General features: G+C 34.0%; 1 protein-coding gene across 1 annotated transcript; it reads left to right on the top strand.

Annotated features, from left to right (window-relative positions):
- Positions 1–4,598: 4,598 nt before the first annotated feature.
- LOC131042521 (probable serine/threonine-protein kinase WNK2) lies at positions 4,599–13,088 on the top strand. Its single transcript, XM_057975835.2, has 8 exons — positions 4,599–4,785; positions 5,027–5,299; positions 9,169–9,206; positions 9,308–9,535; positions 9,640–9,863; positions 9,976–10,133; positions 10,359–10,884; positions 11,044–13,088. The coding sequence occupies exons 2-8, from the start codon at positions 5,195–5,197 to the stop codon at positions 12,912–12,914; spliced, it is 3,150 nt and encodes a 1,049-aa protein (XP_057831818.1). The 5' UTR covers positions 4,599–4,785; positions 5,027–5,194; the 3' UTR covers positions 12,915–13,088.
- The last annotated feature ends 4,023 nt before the right edge of the window (positions 13,089–17,111 follow it).

Genomic DNA, 17,111 nt, shown 5'->3' with positions numbered 1-17,111 from the left:
AAGTAACACCTTATTGATTAGCTTAGTGTACATAATTTTAACTCCTAGTTAAGTGTTAGTGGGTTTTAGTAGCAATGAACAAGGGGAGCTTCCCCTTACAAAGAGGAGAGACTGCGTCTCACACACTATGGTTGAAACTGCTATTTTGCAATTGGTTCAATCAAGTCAGTTGCAAAATATTCACCCAACAACATGCTAGTAGAGAATTTTTTTTAAGGTCTAAAACACTAGGAATCAAGGACTTGAGGAAAATGAAGAAAAAATGATGTTGGCATGGGAAATTATCAAATCTTAATGGGTAAATAAAAGTAGTGGTTTGATGAATTAGGGACTTAAGGGAAATGGAGGAAAAGGGATGTTGACAGGGGAATGCTTGAAATCCCAATGAGTAAGAAAAAGTTGGGCTTTGGGGAATGAGGAGTTGAGAGAAAGAGTGTTAAGGTAAGAGAAGTCCCCAAATCCTATAGAAGGAAAAAAATCAAGAAAACAAGTGGGGTTTGAAGGGAAGGTATGATAGCACATGGAAACTTAAAATCCCACCAAAACTAGAAAAAAAATAGGGAAGCGCCCCAAACATTCTCAAGCTTAAATAAATTAGAAAAGGGACATTGTAGGAGATTGGGACTAGGGGGTTTAACATAGGATATACAAGATGATGTTGGCGTGCAAGATTTGAAAAAAACTGCTTACATGGTGCCAAATTACTTGAATCTTGAAAAACAAAATTTTGAATAGATATAAGGCTAACGAGAGTTAAGGATTTTTAAGGCTTGTGGAGCTAGGGGTTGGGGGAATTGGGGGAGATGCAGTAGGCAAAAAGAACCTCAAAGGACCACATGAGATAGAAAAGAGAGCGCACAAAGACACAACAAATCAAGGGTTGAAGGGAAGAAATGCTAGCATGAGGAAACTTAAAACTACACCCAAGGCTGAAAATTGACTCAAAGACTCTCATACATAATTTTTTGAGCTTTTGTAGCTCAGGTACATGAAAAGGGTCGAGGGAAGGAAAAACACAACGCCAAGCACACATTCACCAAGGGAGCATTGACATAATTATTTGATAGAATATTAGTGATGTGTAAAGTAGGGTCCGAGCAACAAAGAGGGCACATGAGTTAGAATTTTTTTTATTTCTAGGGAATGTGCCAACATACCCTAAGAGCTAATAAAAAATTAAAAAAATAAAAATTAAAAAGATCTAAAATACATATATAATGCAACTCTAAACATTAATACAAGAGTATGTAAGGTGAAATATGATCAAGTAACGGTAAGAAGATATCCCAAAAGAGGTTGTGACTAAATGATCATATAAGAGCATAATTTAACCCTAGGTAATTTTAAAATGAAAGATGAGCAATTAAAAAAATTAGATCTAAAACCCAATGGTGGAGAATAAGCCTTAGGGGAAACCTTAGGTCATGTAAAAAATGTTTTCACAATAATGTAGAAGAATGCTAATTAAACAAATGTAATTTATAAGCAAACAATTAAACTAAAATAGTTAGATTCAAGATTGGCAATTGTAATAATATTTAAAATAATAAAATGTGAGGCTTACAAGTACTTAGCTCTACAAATGATGGCATATAAATATTGCCTATGTCATGCTAAATCTATTTGCCACTATATATAAATCAATGTCCTTAGTCTAATGTTTGTCTCAAAATTTATACCATCTTAGAAATTCACATGTTTCAAGTTTGAACACTATGGGTTTGATCTCAATCATGATTTGATTTCTGTTGTGTAGGTTCTATTTGACATGTAATGTGTCTTATGTTAGAAAGGTTGTTTGCCTTCATCTTCCATATATTTAAACTTGTCAAGATGGTGGTTGAGGACACCATTTAGGAGTTTGGTGACTCAATAGGTTTATATATACATATAGTGATATGTTATTGTCATGGTATTTAAAGACATTCATGTTATTCTTTATTTGAATGTCTTTAAATACAATAACATGTCATATAACATTTGTTAAGTTAGCTCATAATGACTAGTAGAAAGGAACCATGAGATCGAGAAATTTCAATTTTAGATTCATTCTTGTATAACCAAAGATTAAGCCACATCATTCTTGAATCACATGGAAATGTACTAAGGGCTTACAAAGATAATCATAAAGTTAGGAGGAAATATACAAAAATAATAGCAGATGAGGATACATTAATAATGAGTATATTATAAATACAAACAAATTAAAGATCAAAAAATATAAAGTTGACTCTATTCTAAATAATAAGACATAATTAAACCATAAACCAAACCAAACACAATAAAACAACACTTATTGATATATTATTAGTTCCTCCAAGGTAGAATACTATTCCATTCATTGAATTCTATTATTTAATTAGTTTAACCAATTAATGCATAGAATTACAAATTTTCAACAAAAACTCTTTAGTCTAAATTTAATATTTATTTTAAATGATTTAAAAAATACCATTTTTCTTTATTCCTATTCGTTTGTGTACGTGTAAAATTCAATATTTCCCATAAAAATAAACATTGTTATGCATAGAGTAGGTACACCATTTATTGCTAGTTAAATTTTTTGTTTAACCAACAATTGGACAATTCATCAACATGTAATAAATATAATATATGCATCCATCCAACAGTTTGATTTTATAATCATGAATATATTCAGCATACTGATTATTTTTCTAGAATACTAAAATTGTTATATTTTTATTTGTGATTATATTTAATCTTATTGTGTTGATTTAATATTATCTTAATAAGATTAACATCACTACAATAAGTTAATATTTTAATTAGTATTAAAGTTTTTTTAGTCACATTTGTTACTTCATTTTCCTTTTTATTATTTTGAAAGTTTCAACCATTTCATATTTCTTTTTTAAAAGGAGTATGACTCACATCTTATTTTAAATTTTCCTCAACTTGACTCACATATTATTATATTTAATTTAATTCTTAATAAATTAAAAATATCTATAATATCAAAATTTATTATATTTCTAATGTTAACAATTTCATTTTCAATTATCTTTTACATCTAAACCTTGCTAGTCAATTCTTATAATTTGACTCTTTCAATTTGTTTGCAACTTCTTTTAGCTTTCAATCAATTTCAAAAAACATTAAAGTTTGTTCCTACCTTTTGATGGATAATGCATTGGAGAACATTTTTTTCCATTTCAAACAAGTCTTTTTAGAAAAAGTTTTCAAATTTAAATAAAAGCTAAGAGTTTTTATTAACATATTCACACTTTTGCACTTCACTACTTGTTGTCATTGTAGAATGACTGTAGACCTAATAACACAAATTTAGTTTATTTTACTCTAGAAGTAATCTAAACAAATGATAGCAACTTTTATGTATTTCTCCACATCCCTCTTACTCTCCCCTTCTCGATCTGGACATCCCCCCCCCCCCACTCTCTCTAATATAACAACTTTTATGTATTCATCTCTCTTACTCTCCCCTTCTAACGCCCCCCTCTATATATTTATGTCTCTCTCTTGCCTTTTATTTTAGAACTTTTATGTATTCATCTCTCTTACTCTCCCCTTCTAACACCCCCCTCTATATATTTATGTCTCTCTCTTGTCTTTTATTTTAGAATTAATCTAAACAAATAATAACAACTTTTATGTATTTCCCCGCATCTATCTTACTCTCCCTTTTTGAACATCCCTTTCTATATATATTTGTGTTTCTCTCTCACCTTTTACTTTAGAACTAATCTAAACAAATGATAGCAACTTTTTAAGTATTTCCCCACATCTCTCTTACTCCTCTCTATTGAACATCTCTCTCTCTCTATATATTTATGTCTCTCTTTCATCTCTTTTATCGACATTATAGACAAAAACCTAACACATTATGTCCCTTGTTACATTAAAAAAATCTACTAAATGAACACAAACACGTATACCGATTTCGAAAAAGGTGTACTTAACCTAACCAACTCTTTTTATCTGCATGATAAGGAGGGTCACATGTTAGTGTAGGATTCTCAACAACCCTATAATTGAACTTAGACAGTAATAGTAATATCCTATATGTCATCTTAAATGTATTTCCAATTTCACCTTTCCTTCACAAATACTAAATGACACTTGTCCACAACTTTAATTCAAAAGTGAGAATAGACACATTTTATCAATAATTACATGAGGCTTTTCCAAGATACTCAATCTCTATGCCAAGCCAACCAACACATCATCACCCACAACAACCAATCAAAAATCTTTTTCTTTCCGTCACACCAACAAATACAACTCATATGAAAACATTGATTTTAAGCAATCAAATCTTAAGTGAACAAAATCATTTAATTCAAGCAACCTAAAATTATATTAAAAAATCATTTAATTTGAATAATTGCAACCGTAGTATTTATTTTTTTATTTAATTTGAACATCTAAATTTAGATTAAAAACCACTTATTTAATTTAAGTGACCAAACTTAGATTAAAATCATTTAAAAGCAGTCTAATATATACTTAAAATAGTTTAATTTTAATAAAAATGATAAAAATGGATTTTTTAAAAACCTTTACGCCTATCAATAATTTATTTTTTTGAAATATCTGAAGTGAAAAAACAGTAGAAATATCTGAGTATTTCTGAGCACGTGACATCCACTTCACAAAATCTGCCAAGATTTCGCGCTGTCGAAAAAAAAACATCGTAAAAATTCTTCAACATCTGAGCTTTAATTACGTATTTTTATTTACAACGAAAAAAATTGTACATTTATTGATCGCGAGCTTCGAATTTCTTCTGTTCTGCGATTTAAATCGGTATGTTTTTTCATTGATATTGATCCAGTTGGGAGTCAGTTATGCTGTTTTAAATTATCTATCCATTCTTTTGTATCGGACGTAAAATCTCTAAAATCAATCAATTTTTCTCCTACGTGGACTATAAAACAATGGCTTCTATCTGAAATTCACTGTTTTTTAGAATTCTGAGGGGTTTCAGTTGCTTTTTCTTGGTTTTGAGCATGGAATAGTTGAGAAATTTCATAAATATTTGATGCAGAGGATACGTGGGAGTAATCTAGATTGAAAATCTGTGGACTGAATAGAGATCAAAGCAGGAAAATGCTCTTTTAAGCGAAAGTTGCTGCATTGAAGGCGTTTAGTGTTGCAAATAGATTCAGAGGGTTTGTAAAGAGGGATTAATAGTGGGTTATTTAGGTTTTCTGATATGGTGGACAATAAAACAGACGGAGGGAACGCTCCATCAGACCAGGATAGTGATGAAACTGATTCAGAGTTCGAGGAGTTAGATCCTAGTGGGCGCTATGGCCGAGTAAGTTGTTTTCCTCATTCCCTATCTTTATTTCAATGAATTAAATAATCCGTTCTCTCTGGTAAAATACTTGATTTTTCAATGCACATGTAGAACTAATGCCAGTACAAAAAAAACTAATTAGTATAATATTCTAATGGCACGAGAGAATTACTAATGAAAACCATCTAATTTTAAACGTTTAATAAATTTCACAACGGTTACTGACATCATCCTTCGGGCTGTATTCAGCTTTAACTACCTTGTGAAGTTGTTCTCCTTTTCCATAGGTCCAAGGGTTGAAATATCAACAATTAACCTCTGGCCTATTGGATGTCGGCCACTTTAATGTGGTTGGGATTTGTCCTCCGGGCTGTAGGCTGCCTTAACAAGTTGTGGAGATTTGGCCTTTAAACCCGCCTTAACGCACCATGGGGATTCATCCTCTGGGCTATGCTGCTTTAACACTAAGTGGCAGTGTTTGACAGGAATGTGTCTCTGGGGTCTGAGTGACAACTCCAATGTCTGGGGACTCGTAGGGGATGCCACTCTTTTTAAGAACCGGACAGCCTTTTCTTTTTGGCACATTAAAATTAAAAAGGTACTTGGTAAGTTAAAAATGCTAAAAATCTGTAAAAGTGTAAAAAAAGGTGAAGGATAATCATTGCAACATCAGCACATTAAATTAACTTCAAAAAAATTCAGCTGCTTTCTTCCAATATTTTGGAATTTTTTTGCCATGCCCAAATCCCCTGTCATGAAAACTTGGAGAAACACTGCTACATGGATTTGTCCTCTGGGCTAGTTTGGTGTGCGGATTTGTCCTCAGCTCCTATTGGGATTGTCATCTAGGCTACAGGCTGCATTAGTACAGTGTCAAGATTTAAACTTGGGTCTCTTACATATAAATGAATCCCATTTATCGGTATGTTACAGCCGTTGAACTATTATTTTCACCACGTTGCTTGTTTTGTTGTGCTGCAATTTGTTTTTGTATTTTATGACAAGGAAAATGGAAACCTGTACCAGAACTTATGGCCAATTTCTTTTGTTACAGAAATTGTATTGTTCAATGTAATCAAACTTTTTGACTTGTCTACGATGATTTTCAAAAGCATATAAACCCTTTTAATTTTGTTCCTTAATTGCTTCTGGATTTGATTGCGTCTCTAGTTTTTAGCATTGATGTTTCGGATCACACTTTATGATCCATCATCAGGATGAAATAGAGTGCAAGGAGATGTAGAATAGTGAGTTGCCCATCGTGTTAGTTGTGGTTATTGCTCGTTTATTGGATCCAAAAGGGTTTAAACGCGGGTCAGGTTGCCCAAATTTTGTTTATCACAAACTTGCCACATATTTAGTAGGGTGATGGGCCAAAGTTTTATGGTTAGGGTGCCCAAACCTGGGTCCTATCTTAAGAATTTCAAGATTAGCAAGATTGGAGGTTTTGAAAGTATGTATGTTTAAATGCATGTTAATTAAATACTTAAACTTGCATTTTTTGTATGTTGTGGTCAACATTGAAGATTGCAATTTTTAATGAGTCTGAAATTGTCTATATGTGTTATACATCATATTTTATACACAATATATGTTCATTTTTGTGTCGATGTTTATGAAGCCGAAGGTGGGTTGTATATCAGTCATAGCATAAGTAGCAGAGTCTACATGAAACCGATTCAGCAGTACTATGTTTTTACTTACTATATCATATATATGATAAATTCTCTGTATAATACACTATTCGATATAAATTTATAATCGTGTCAATTTATAGATAAGCAAATCAAGAATGCTGTACAGTATACTACGGACAACGTATTGGAAAATGGGAAAATATGTATTTAGTCTAAGGTAATATATATAGAATGTAGGTTGTCTTATATAAAATTTCTGTCATTTTTTTTCAAAAAACAATTTATTCCATTTTTTCACTTTTATTAAAAAAAAATCTTTTTACCTTGCTAGAATGCAAGTTTCTGTTTTGGTCAAACAAATTGCTGATAGAATACATTTGTGTATTCAAATTCTTGAACTCTTTCTCATTGGTTATATTACTCAAAAGGAAACATATGTGCATCTTTAGTTTTATGTTTATTCTAGTTTCAGGTTTGGTATCTGAAAATCATACCAGCAATAAAATATGTTTGCGACTCATGTAAATTAGTTTAGGTGGTTAGAACATCCACTAATGGTAAACATATTGAATAAATTGTATTGTTGGATTTTGATTTATCAAAATTCTTAAATGAAAATTCACTTAAAGCCTTTCCTGCTTTCCATCCCTTCCCCTCCTTTGAAAAAGTCATTTCTGCCAACAAATGTGATTTTCTTGACAGTAAGAACTGCTCATCTGGTAAAAAGGCACCTTTGAAATTTTCAAAAGCACCATTTTTAATTATCGTTGTAACTTGTATTTGTCACAGGAAGGATATATTTTACTTTGACAGAAGATCTACCCTGGAATCCGTAATCATGTAGTTGCAATTTTACCATGCTTACTTTGAATTTCAAGAAGAAAATTATTGTTTGAACTTTAAGTGTTACAATATGACTTAAAAGGTACTTGCTTACAAATTAAAACCATAAAGGCAATGATTACATGTTTCAACTGCATAGCAACCCTAGTATTGTGTTGGAAATTGATAGCATATCAAACTGGGCAACAAAAAACTTTTGTTAAGCATTAAAAATTTGATTAAAAGAACATGCATACACTATAATTTTGATGGTTTGATGTGATCTAAGTTTTATTTCAACAATGATCCGCTCTTTCTCTTCCATCACTTTGCTCCTTTAATGTGTATACTGTATACGATCACAACTCTAGGGCTATTGATGCCTATGGATGGTGGGCCATGTTTTGTTGATTCCTATGGTCAGGGAATTGATGTCTGATCCTCTTTCAGATGTTTGAAGGCTGCAGAATAGTACATAGAAGAAAACTAAATGTCTTGTAATTTGCTAATATTTGCTGATTCAAATGTGCTGCCAAGTTGATATATGCCCTTTAGGTGGCCTGTGCATTCTAACTTACTATCATTGCATTGGATCTTCAGTTTTGTGCTATTATGGTTGGGTTCTGACCAGATAAAGAAAGCTGTGGCAATCTAGTTGTATTTGTTGCAACAAGGGAAAATCTATGGTGTGTGGTGTTTTATGTGTAATTGCCTCAGTTTTGCTCAATGCCTGAAAATTATGATGGAATTGTACTAGTTGCTTTGCTGATTGAATCATTTTTTGTTCAAGCACTTCAATTCAATTACTAATTTTGGTCCCTTTTGCCTTGTTTGCCACTTGGTTTTGCAGGCTTTCCTGTGATTAATCATTTGGGAGGTTCTATGTTTTAGTAACTATGTGCATGATTTCTGGTGCATATTATTTTTAATTTGGACCGTGTTTCAGAAATATTTTAACTTTTGTGTGGTTAGCTCTTGGAATTAATTATAAGCATTCAATGTTCTCCAATTGGAAGTATGATTGTTTTTATTTGGTCAGTTTTATTAATGGAAGTACTTCCATATTTGTTCTTATAAGCAAATGTAATTTATTATTTCCTTATCATGTGAATGATATGTTTGATTTTTTCTAAATTTCACGTGCAAGAATGAAGTAGTTCATTCATTGTGGTCCAAATTTGTGGGTTAATGGGGAATGGATTCTGTAAGTGTTGGCAAGAAATATGTGGTCAAACTGGTTTATTATTCTCCAAATTTGTGAGCTGGTGGGGGATGGACTGTAAATGTTGAAAACAATTATGTGCAAGCTGTCAGCCATTTGAAGACCTATGATACGTCTTCGCATGAGCCTAATATGCACCATAAGTGTTCTCTTCATCAGTTGAAGTTTTCTCAATAGTCTTAACATTTAATATTATGGTTTTGCAGTACAAGGAGGTGCTTGGAAAGGGAGCTTTCAAGACTGTGTATCCTTTATTCAGATCTCCTTAAAATAGAGTTTATATCATTATTCTTTGTATTCAAAAATATAATTTACATTGAGATACCTTCCTTAACATGCTTTCAGTTTTAGAGCTTTTGATGAATTGGAGGGCATGGAAGTTGCCTGGAACCAGATCAAAGTGCATGATGTCTTACAAACCTCCGAAGATTTGGAACGCCTCTATTCTGAGGTGCATTTATTGAGGACGCTTAAGCATGAGAGTATTATTAAATTTTACACCTCATGGGTGGATGAGAAGAATTACAATATCAATTTTATTACAGAAATATTCACATCTGGGACACTAAGGCAGTAAGTTATCACCTTTTGAGATATGATCACTTTTATGGTGTTGACACATGTTTTTTAAGGTTTGAGAATGGTAATTAGTACCCTAATTTTTGGTCTCATTTTAGGTATCGGAAAAAGCATAAGCATGTGGATATGAGAGCAGTAAAAAATTGGTCTCGACAAATTTTGCGAGGCTTACTATATTTGCATAGCCATGACCCACCCATCATTCACCGTGATCTGAAATGTGATAATATATTTGTTAATGGAAATCAAGGAGAGGTGAAAATTGGAGACCTTGGGCTAGCAGCAATTCTTCGTCAGGCTCATGCAGCACATAGTGTAATTGGTAGGCCTCAAACTGTGATGCCTTTCCAGTTGATAATTATACCGAGACTGACATTTTCCCTGTGGAAATGCAAAGTTATGGTATGCCTTATCCAAGGTTTTCAAACTTGCAGGCACACCAGAGTTCATGGCTCCCGAACTTTATGAAGAAGAGTACAATGAGTTGGTTGATATTTATTCTTTTGGTATGTGCCTGCTGGAGATGATTACTTTTGAATATCCATACAGCGAGTGCACAAATGCAGCACAGATTTACAAGAAAGTTACCTCAGTAAGATGTTCTATTTTAATTTTGTTGCTGGTTTTTTGAGAGATACTATATGGATATGATGATTTTTTTTCTTAGGAACTGAAATTTTTTGTCTTAGAGTTTTAAAGCCTTGGAAAGATCACTCTTTGCTTTTCTCTTCTCATGTATTGTCATATCTGCAGATGTTTTTCTTTATAGTTGCATCATTAGCAGTTTATACCATGCTTATCCATTTCTTATGGGCAGGGGATAAAACCTGCCGCTTTGGACAGGGTAAAAGATCCTGAAGTTCGAGAGTTTGTAGAAAAATGTTTGGTTAATGCTTCCAGGAGGTTGCCTGCTAGCGAGCTTTTGATGGACCCCTTCCTCCACCGTGAGGGTGGTGAGTGTATAGATCAAGTGCCTTGTGCAATGCCACTGCATTCTGTGAGGAATGGACTTAAACGGTTGAGTTCAATTTTAGAGGAATTGAATTGTGGTAACAAGTTCTTAGAACCAAAGTCTGTAGGTAAATTTGTAGAAACAAGAAATTCAAAAAGAATTAGAGATCAGAAGTTGCAAGTGAGCTCAAATGCTCTAGACAGATTTCATCCATATAGTAAATTGGATGGTGGGGATAATTATCAGCTGTCAGAGGATTGCATAGAAGATGAAGACATTTCTTCAATTTTGAATGAAGACGGTGCAAGGATAAACAGAGATTTTACAGTGAAGGGGCAACGGAAAGATGAAAACACAGTGTTCTTACGACTTAGAATTGTGGATATGGAAGGTACTTATTTACTCTTTGAATGAATTATGCCATATACTTATAGTATGCATTCTTTCTCCACCTTTTGGATTGTATGTGTTCTGTTGATTTGTTGAGTTTTACTTTTGATGGCAATGAAAGGTATCTTGGTTCCTACTTAACACTAGATTGAATTCACAGGTCATGTTCGCAATATTCACTTTCCTTTTGACATAGATGCTGACACGGCAATGAGTGTTGCAAATGAAATGGTGACAGAGCTGGATCTGTCAGATCAAGATGTGACAAATATTGCAGCCATGATTGATGCAGAAATACTTGCTCTTGTGCCAGAATGGCAACCTGGAGAAGCTTTTGAGGAAGCTTCTGATGAAGATATATGCACCGGTTCTCACGATTCTTCAATAAAAGATAATGTTTCTGATATGCCAAGTGATGCTGATAGTCCCTATGGGAAATTTGTACTTGAACGCCTCCCTTCAGGTCGCAGGTATTGGTCTGATTCTCCAAGGTCTTTAGTCAGAGATTCTTTTATGAAGACTGCATTGATAAATGCGCATGCTAGAACAGAAGGGCTAATGCACAACAGATGTGAAGTAGACTGTGATAATACTATTTCAAGTAGCAATCAACAACAGTTTGATCAAAGTAATATTTCCAGTCAGGCTGATAGTCGTGACGATAATGGAGCCAGTTTATATACAAGTACAAAGTCTTTGGAATCAGACAGAATCAAACTACATGGAAATGCTTCCGTGATCAATAAAGAGAAAGCTGGCTCTCTCACCAATGTTGCAAAGAATTTAATAATGACAGAAGCAAATATGCAATCTGGTAATTTGGAAAGTATTAGAAACTCACAGGAGGAATGTGAAGGGGAAAACCAACATAGTATGGACTGTATAATTAGTAATGATTTGGACAAGCCTGAGTTTACAGGTAAGGATCCTGATAAAAAAAATTCTACAGAATCTGGTAAAAATTTACAAGAGTTCATAGATATTTTGGCAAATCTTGAGGTGGGAGATGAGAATATCATAGCACAGAAATTTAGAAGTTTAATCCTTAAGCAGCAGGAAGAACTAGAAGGATTGAGACAAAAGCATGAACGGGCAATACAAGAATTTATAAATCAATTACCTCAAAAAGGTCATGGCATGCATTTTTTAAAGAATGGTTTCTCTTTATCTGCCAATGACCTCTACCATGTTTCTATCAACACTAGTGCATTCAAAGATAATCCATCTCATGATGTGAATCCTATCAGCTGCGGACAGGATCTTGATGAAGTCCTGAAACAAAAAATGTTACCTCAGGAGTTTGAAATTCCAGCTTTAGTTATCAGGGAGGATATGAGACATGAAGCTGCATGCCAAGATATCAACACTGAGTCTGCAAAGAAAAATTCAATTTCTGCCTTAAGTGCTCGATATGCAAATGATGTTAGGCATGCTGGATATCCTCTTGATGAGCTAGATAGGGAAAATGAGACAAAGAAATTTACTTATTCAAAAGGTATGGGTCCTAGGGAGCTTTCATCTATAGTGGACTCTATATCAAAGATGCAAACAGTTTGTCCTGAAACCGATAAATTGAAATTGGACAAGTGCTTCAAGCAGTATTCAACAGGTACACAAATCAGAATGCTAAATAATGTTCCAGAAGTCTCTGCTTCAAATTGTTCCGATGTTTCTCATGGTTTTCATAAGGCTGCAAAACGTGATTCATATGTTGAATTTTACAAGTGTACATCAACCTCAAAAGATAAGCCTTGTTCATCTAAGGGAGAGGTGAAATTGTATGGCATGGACACTGCAGGGATATCAAGCAGTTCAATGAAAACAAAAAGTAATGGTAATGTGCATGATCAGCTGAAGAAAGAGCAGCTTCAAAAATCTATTGCAGATTTGGAAGCCAGAACTCTAGAAGGCTTAAAGCAATCAAAAGGTGGCTATTTGACTAGTAGCTCAATAAAGAATAGCAGTATTGTTTCTCAATCTGGTCCTGTTAGATCCAATGCTTCTGGTGCAAGGCAGCAAGTTACTCCTTAGATGACCAAAGTATAATTATTAATATTCCTTGATTATTTATAAATATTTCAGAATCTGAAGGCATTTCTGGATAAAAATCTGGAGCTTAGATATGTAGCTTTCAAAGAAAGTTGATGTATATAATACATAATGATGGAAATTCTTTGAAAGAAAACAAGGCTTTTGAGTGTGTAATGGCCACGGCTAGAAATTTTTTGTGTTCTATTTTCAATGAATAAGGATGCTGCATAGGCAAAGATAGAATGGTTGGCATATTTTTGCAGGAAGATGCATAAGGATACAGGTTCTGGCAATTATTTCAGCATGTCATTGGAGTATTTAGCATGGTTGATATCTGGGTTGACGATTCAGTCCAAATACAAACTTTTTAAATATCGAGTAGGTGACTGATGAACAATTATTGCATTCTAGAAGATTACCCTCATTTTAATATGATCACTCTCAAGTTTTTTGATGTGGACACGTGCTTGTCAAATTTTCCACGTTTTTTTGGTTTTGCTTGGATTCAAAGGAATTTAATAATTAAGAGGCCAAAATTTTGATCCTTTTTGTAAATGAATTTTAAAAGGGAGTGATTATGGCCATTGTTGGAGAAAATCATGTGTTTATTAAGCTTCTAAAATGTCGGCATGTAGTAAATATTCATCTTTGTGCATTACATTCTCAGATCTAAAGTAATCAGGATTAAAGAATTTCTTAAATTGATTAATAATTGGAAGGTCCTGTTACAGAGATGTTGATCAAGCAACCACCTAAACTGTTTTATTTGGCAGCTGGTATTGTACAAAAGATTTTTGGTATGGTAATAATAAGGTGTTTCTTGGTGCAGTCAGACCAGATGAGAAACACTCCGAGACAAATAATGTTTTGGACAATTTGGAAAACAAAACTGAAGCTCCTATGTGAAGAACACATGGTGATAATAGTGTCAATTAAAATTTAATTTGTGATTTTAAAATTCACAATATTTGTAAAATTGGATATTAATGCCAAACATTATTTGAGCCCTCTCAATCAAAAGATTATTTGGTATTCTAAAAGCCATCTTTTTGTTGGATCCTATTAAGAACCAATTGCCATGTACCTTTCAAAGAATCCTCATCTCCAAATAAGATTCCCATCTTTGGCTAGTAATCAGCTTTAATTTACCCTCCTGGGGCATTCATCATCCCCAATAAGAATGAATCACATCATTTGGTCATGTAACAGGGAGCTCGAGAGGTCACAATATGAGACTACAATGGGTTTGACAATCTTTAGCTCTTGCCTGTTCCCATTAAGGAAAATAGGCATTCTCTGCAGAGTGTGCATCAGGGGCTCCTCCTCCTCAGGAAGACGGATATCTCTCATAGCAACATATAGCTTTTCTTAATCAAGTATATGTCTTAAGAGCACTAGCATCATGAACATTGAGAAACAAGGTTTATGAATACCCCTAGTGGATTAAATGTTGCACAACGTTATGAGCCCAGCTTAAAAATTCTTTTGTAACATTTCTAGATCTACTATACTCAACTTATTTTATTGAGAACAAATACTCACTCGTTTCCCTTAGTCTGTCAACCTCTGTTCTTGTCACCTAGTGTGGCAAGGAGATGAGGTCAACAGTGATCAAGACTCATGATTTGTCCATTGTTATGAATCCAGCTTAAAAAACCTTTTGTAGCTTGTCTAGATCTTATTATATACGACTTATTTTATTGAGAACATATACTAACTTGTATCTCTCAGTGTGGCGACCTGTTGTCCTTGGCACCTTGTGTGGCAATGAGAGTATCAGGTTAGCGATGATTAAGACTCCGGATTCATCGATTGTGTAGGCTATTTGTTCTAGGGCCAACACATTTTGTAGGCTATTTTTTCTACTCTTGTTCGTCGGGTTCAAGTTCCAGTAAATGTAGCAAAAATAGAGTAAGAGGAACAAAGAAGGAATCACTCATTAAAGCCAGAGGGACAGGGACCTTACTTTATCAGCATACTCGGTACTGTGAAATTTATGTACAGGAAGTGTATAAGCAGCAAAAAAACAATGAATGTGACTTACTTGTTTGTTCTACTCCTGCTTGTGGGGTTCAACTTCCAGTATATGTAGCAACAGTAGAGTAAGAAGAAATAGGAAAAAATACCTCATTAAAGCCAGAGGGATAGTGATATTACTTTATCAGCATACTGTGAAATTTACAAACAGGAAGTGTATAAACAACAAAAAAACATTGAATGCGACTTAGGTGAGTTGAATAATAAATTCTGTTAGGACTAAAAAATAAATTGTACACATGAAATTTGCAGAGCAAGAAACTGTCTCACCACTACTGTCTCAAGACATTCCATCGTATGTTCCAGCAGAATTTGTACCTAAACTATGGTACCTTTGCATTATTTTGGATTTACTTAAAAATGAATTTGCATTTTACCAACATGACATCTTCCTAAATTCCCATCCAGCCATTGCATGTTCTATATGCTCTTCACAAATTTATCTGGGGTCCTGCTTGAAGGCTGACCACAGTCAAATGTTTTTGCTGGAACTAATTCTACCATGGCAACCTTATCTCCTTTACCCCAAAATGGTATTTTAAGCAAAGAGGACAGAGTCGGACACAATCAGACATTTAATTGTGGTCAGCTTTGTACACATGGTCCTGGATAAGTAGGATAAAGGGTGAATCGGACATGCAATGGCTACGAGAGAATTTAGGAAGGAAAATGTGCTAGCAGGATTTGAAATACAAGGAATAAGGAACAGTGGAGTGATTCCTACGTGGGAACCTAATGGAAGGATCCTGAGTCGTAATCACCACTGATTCTGTTCCATCCTTGCCACACAAAGTGACAAGAACAGGAGGTCAACATATTGAGGGAAACAAGTTGATAGGTTTTCTCAACAAGATATGTTGTGTACACTTACAAAACCCTCAATTTGAAGTCTTAACATAATCTCAAACTTGGAACTGAAAACCTTATAAAATCCGAAACATATATAATGTCCAAAATGTGAAAATTCTGGAAATTGAAATCTTAACTTTTGAGAAATTGAATTTGCACCTGCGGCCGGTAAAGCTAAAATTCCTAGCTTCTGAAATATAGAACTGGATTCTTTTTGTTCTAGAAAAACTAGAGAGGAAACAGAACATTACGATCGTTGAAAAAATCAAATTTGAAAGAAGGTATATGGATGCCAATTTAGGCTAAAAGTGTCAATCAAGAAACAGTATCATTCTTTCCTGATAAAACTACTGTGTCAAATTTATGCACAGATAACTGTTTTTTAATACATAGCCCTGATCTATTGTTAGTGGGAAACTCACAATCCACTGGCGAGGGCATCAAGGATCTCATATCACTTGATGCGAGAAACTCACAGATCTTTTGTCAAAGGAATAATCTCTACTCATGGAGCATATGTAAGAGGGTTATGGGCTGTTGGCAAAATTTAAGTCTCTCATGGTTAAGTTTACATTCTTTTCACTTATTAATGAATTCATTGGGCAAAAATTGAGGAAGGGTTAAAACTTAATTTAGATTGACAGGCCATGTTGAGAAAGAAGTTCAGGGCAGCTTCTCAGAAGGCATCTGATAAAAATCATGCCTCACAATGACAATGGAGATAGGATAATATCCAGATTTAACCCAGTAAATATGGATAGCATAATCAATGGCACACTGACAATCAAAGTAAAACATTCGTATGATTGTAAGTCCCCAGGGGGGAGGTGTTGGAGGTACTGGTTAAAACATAATGATTAGCAAGGGAGAACTGATGGTCAAAAGAGGCAAGTCAATGATTTGCTTGAAAAAGCATACTCCATCACACTCATAAGCCAACTATGTGGAAGGTAAGTAGTTCTGGTAGAAATTCTGCAATAAGGCAACCTATTAAGTATTAAGATTGTGAAGGCTGCAACTCACCTAGCTGGAGAAGATGTCTCCCATAAGACATGGTGGTGGTAAGCCTACCAGTCAAGGGTTTTTGTAAAGTTTAAACCTACAAGATTATATCTTGGTGCCTAGCAAATCTTAGTGGGAGCATTAAATTATTGAAAATATTAAAATAATGACATCAACCAATGAAGAGTAATGGGTAACCTCTAATAGAGGTCAAGAAACAAGTCTCGATTAGTTTAGACAACAAAGTATGATAATGCTATGGGGAATAACAATGTTATTGGTTTGTTCACAAAAGCCCTAGATTTTGGT

This window comes from Cryptomeria japonica, chromosome 1 (genome assembly GCF_030272615.1).
Source record: "Cryptomeria japonica chromosome 1, Sugi_1.0, whole genome shotgun sequence".
In the NCBI taxonomy this organism is placed as follows: Eukaryota; Viridiplantae; Streptophyta; class Pinopsida; order Cupressales; family Cupressaceae; genus Cryptomeria; species Cryptomeria japonica.
Note: the sequence above shows the minus strand (reverse complement) of the source record. Positions and strands in the feature narration are given on the sequence as shown.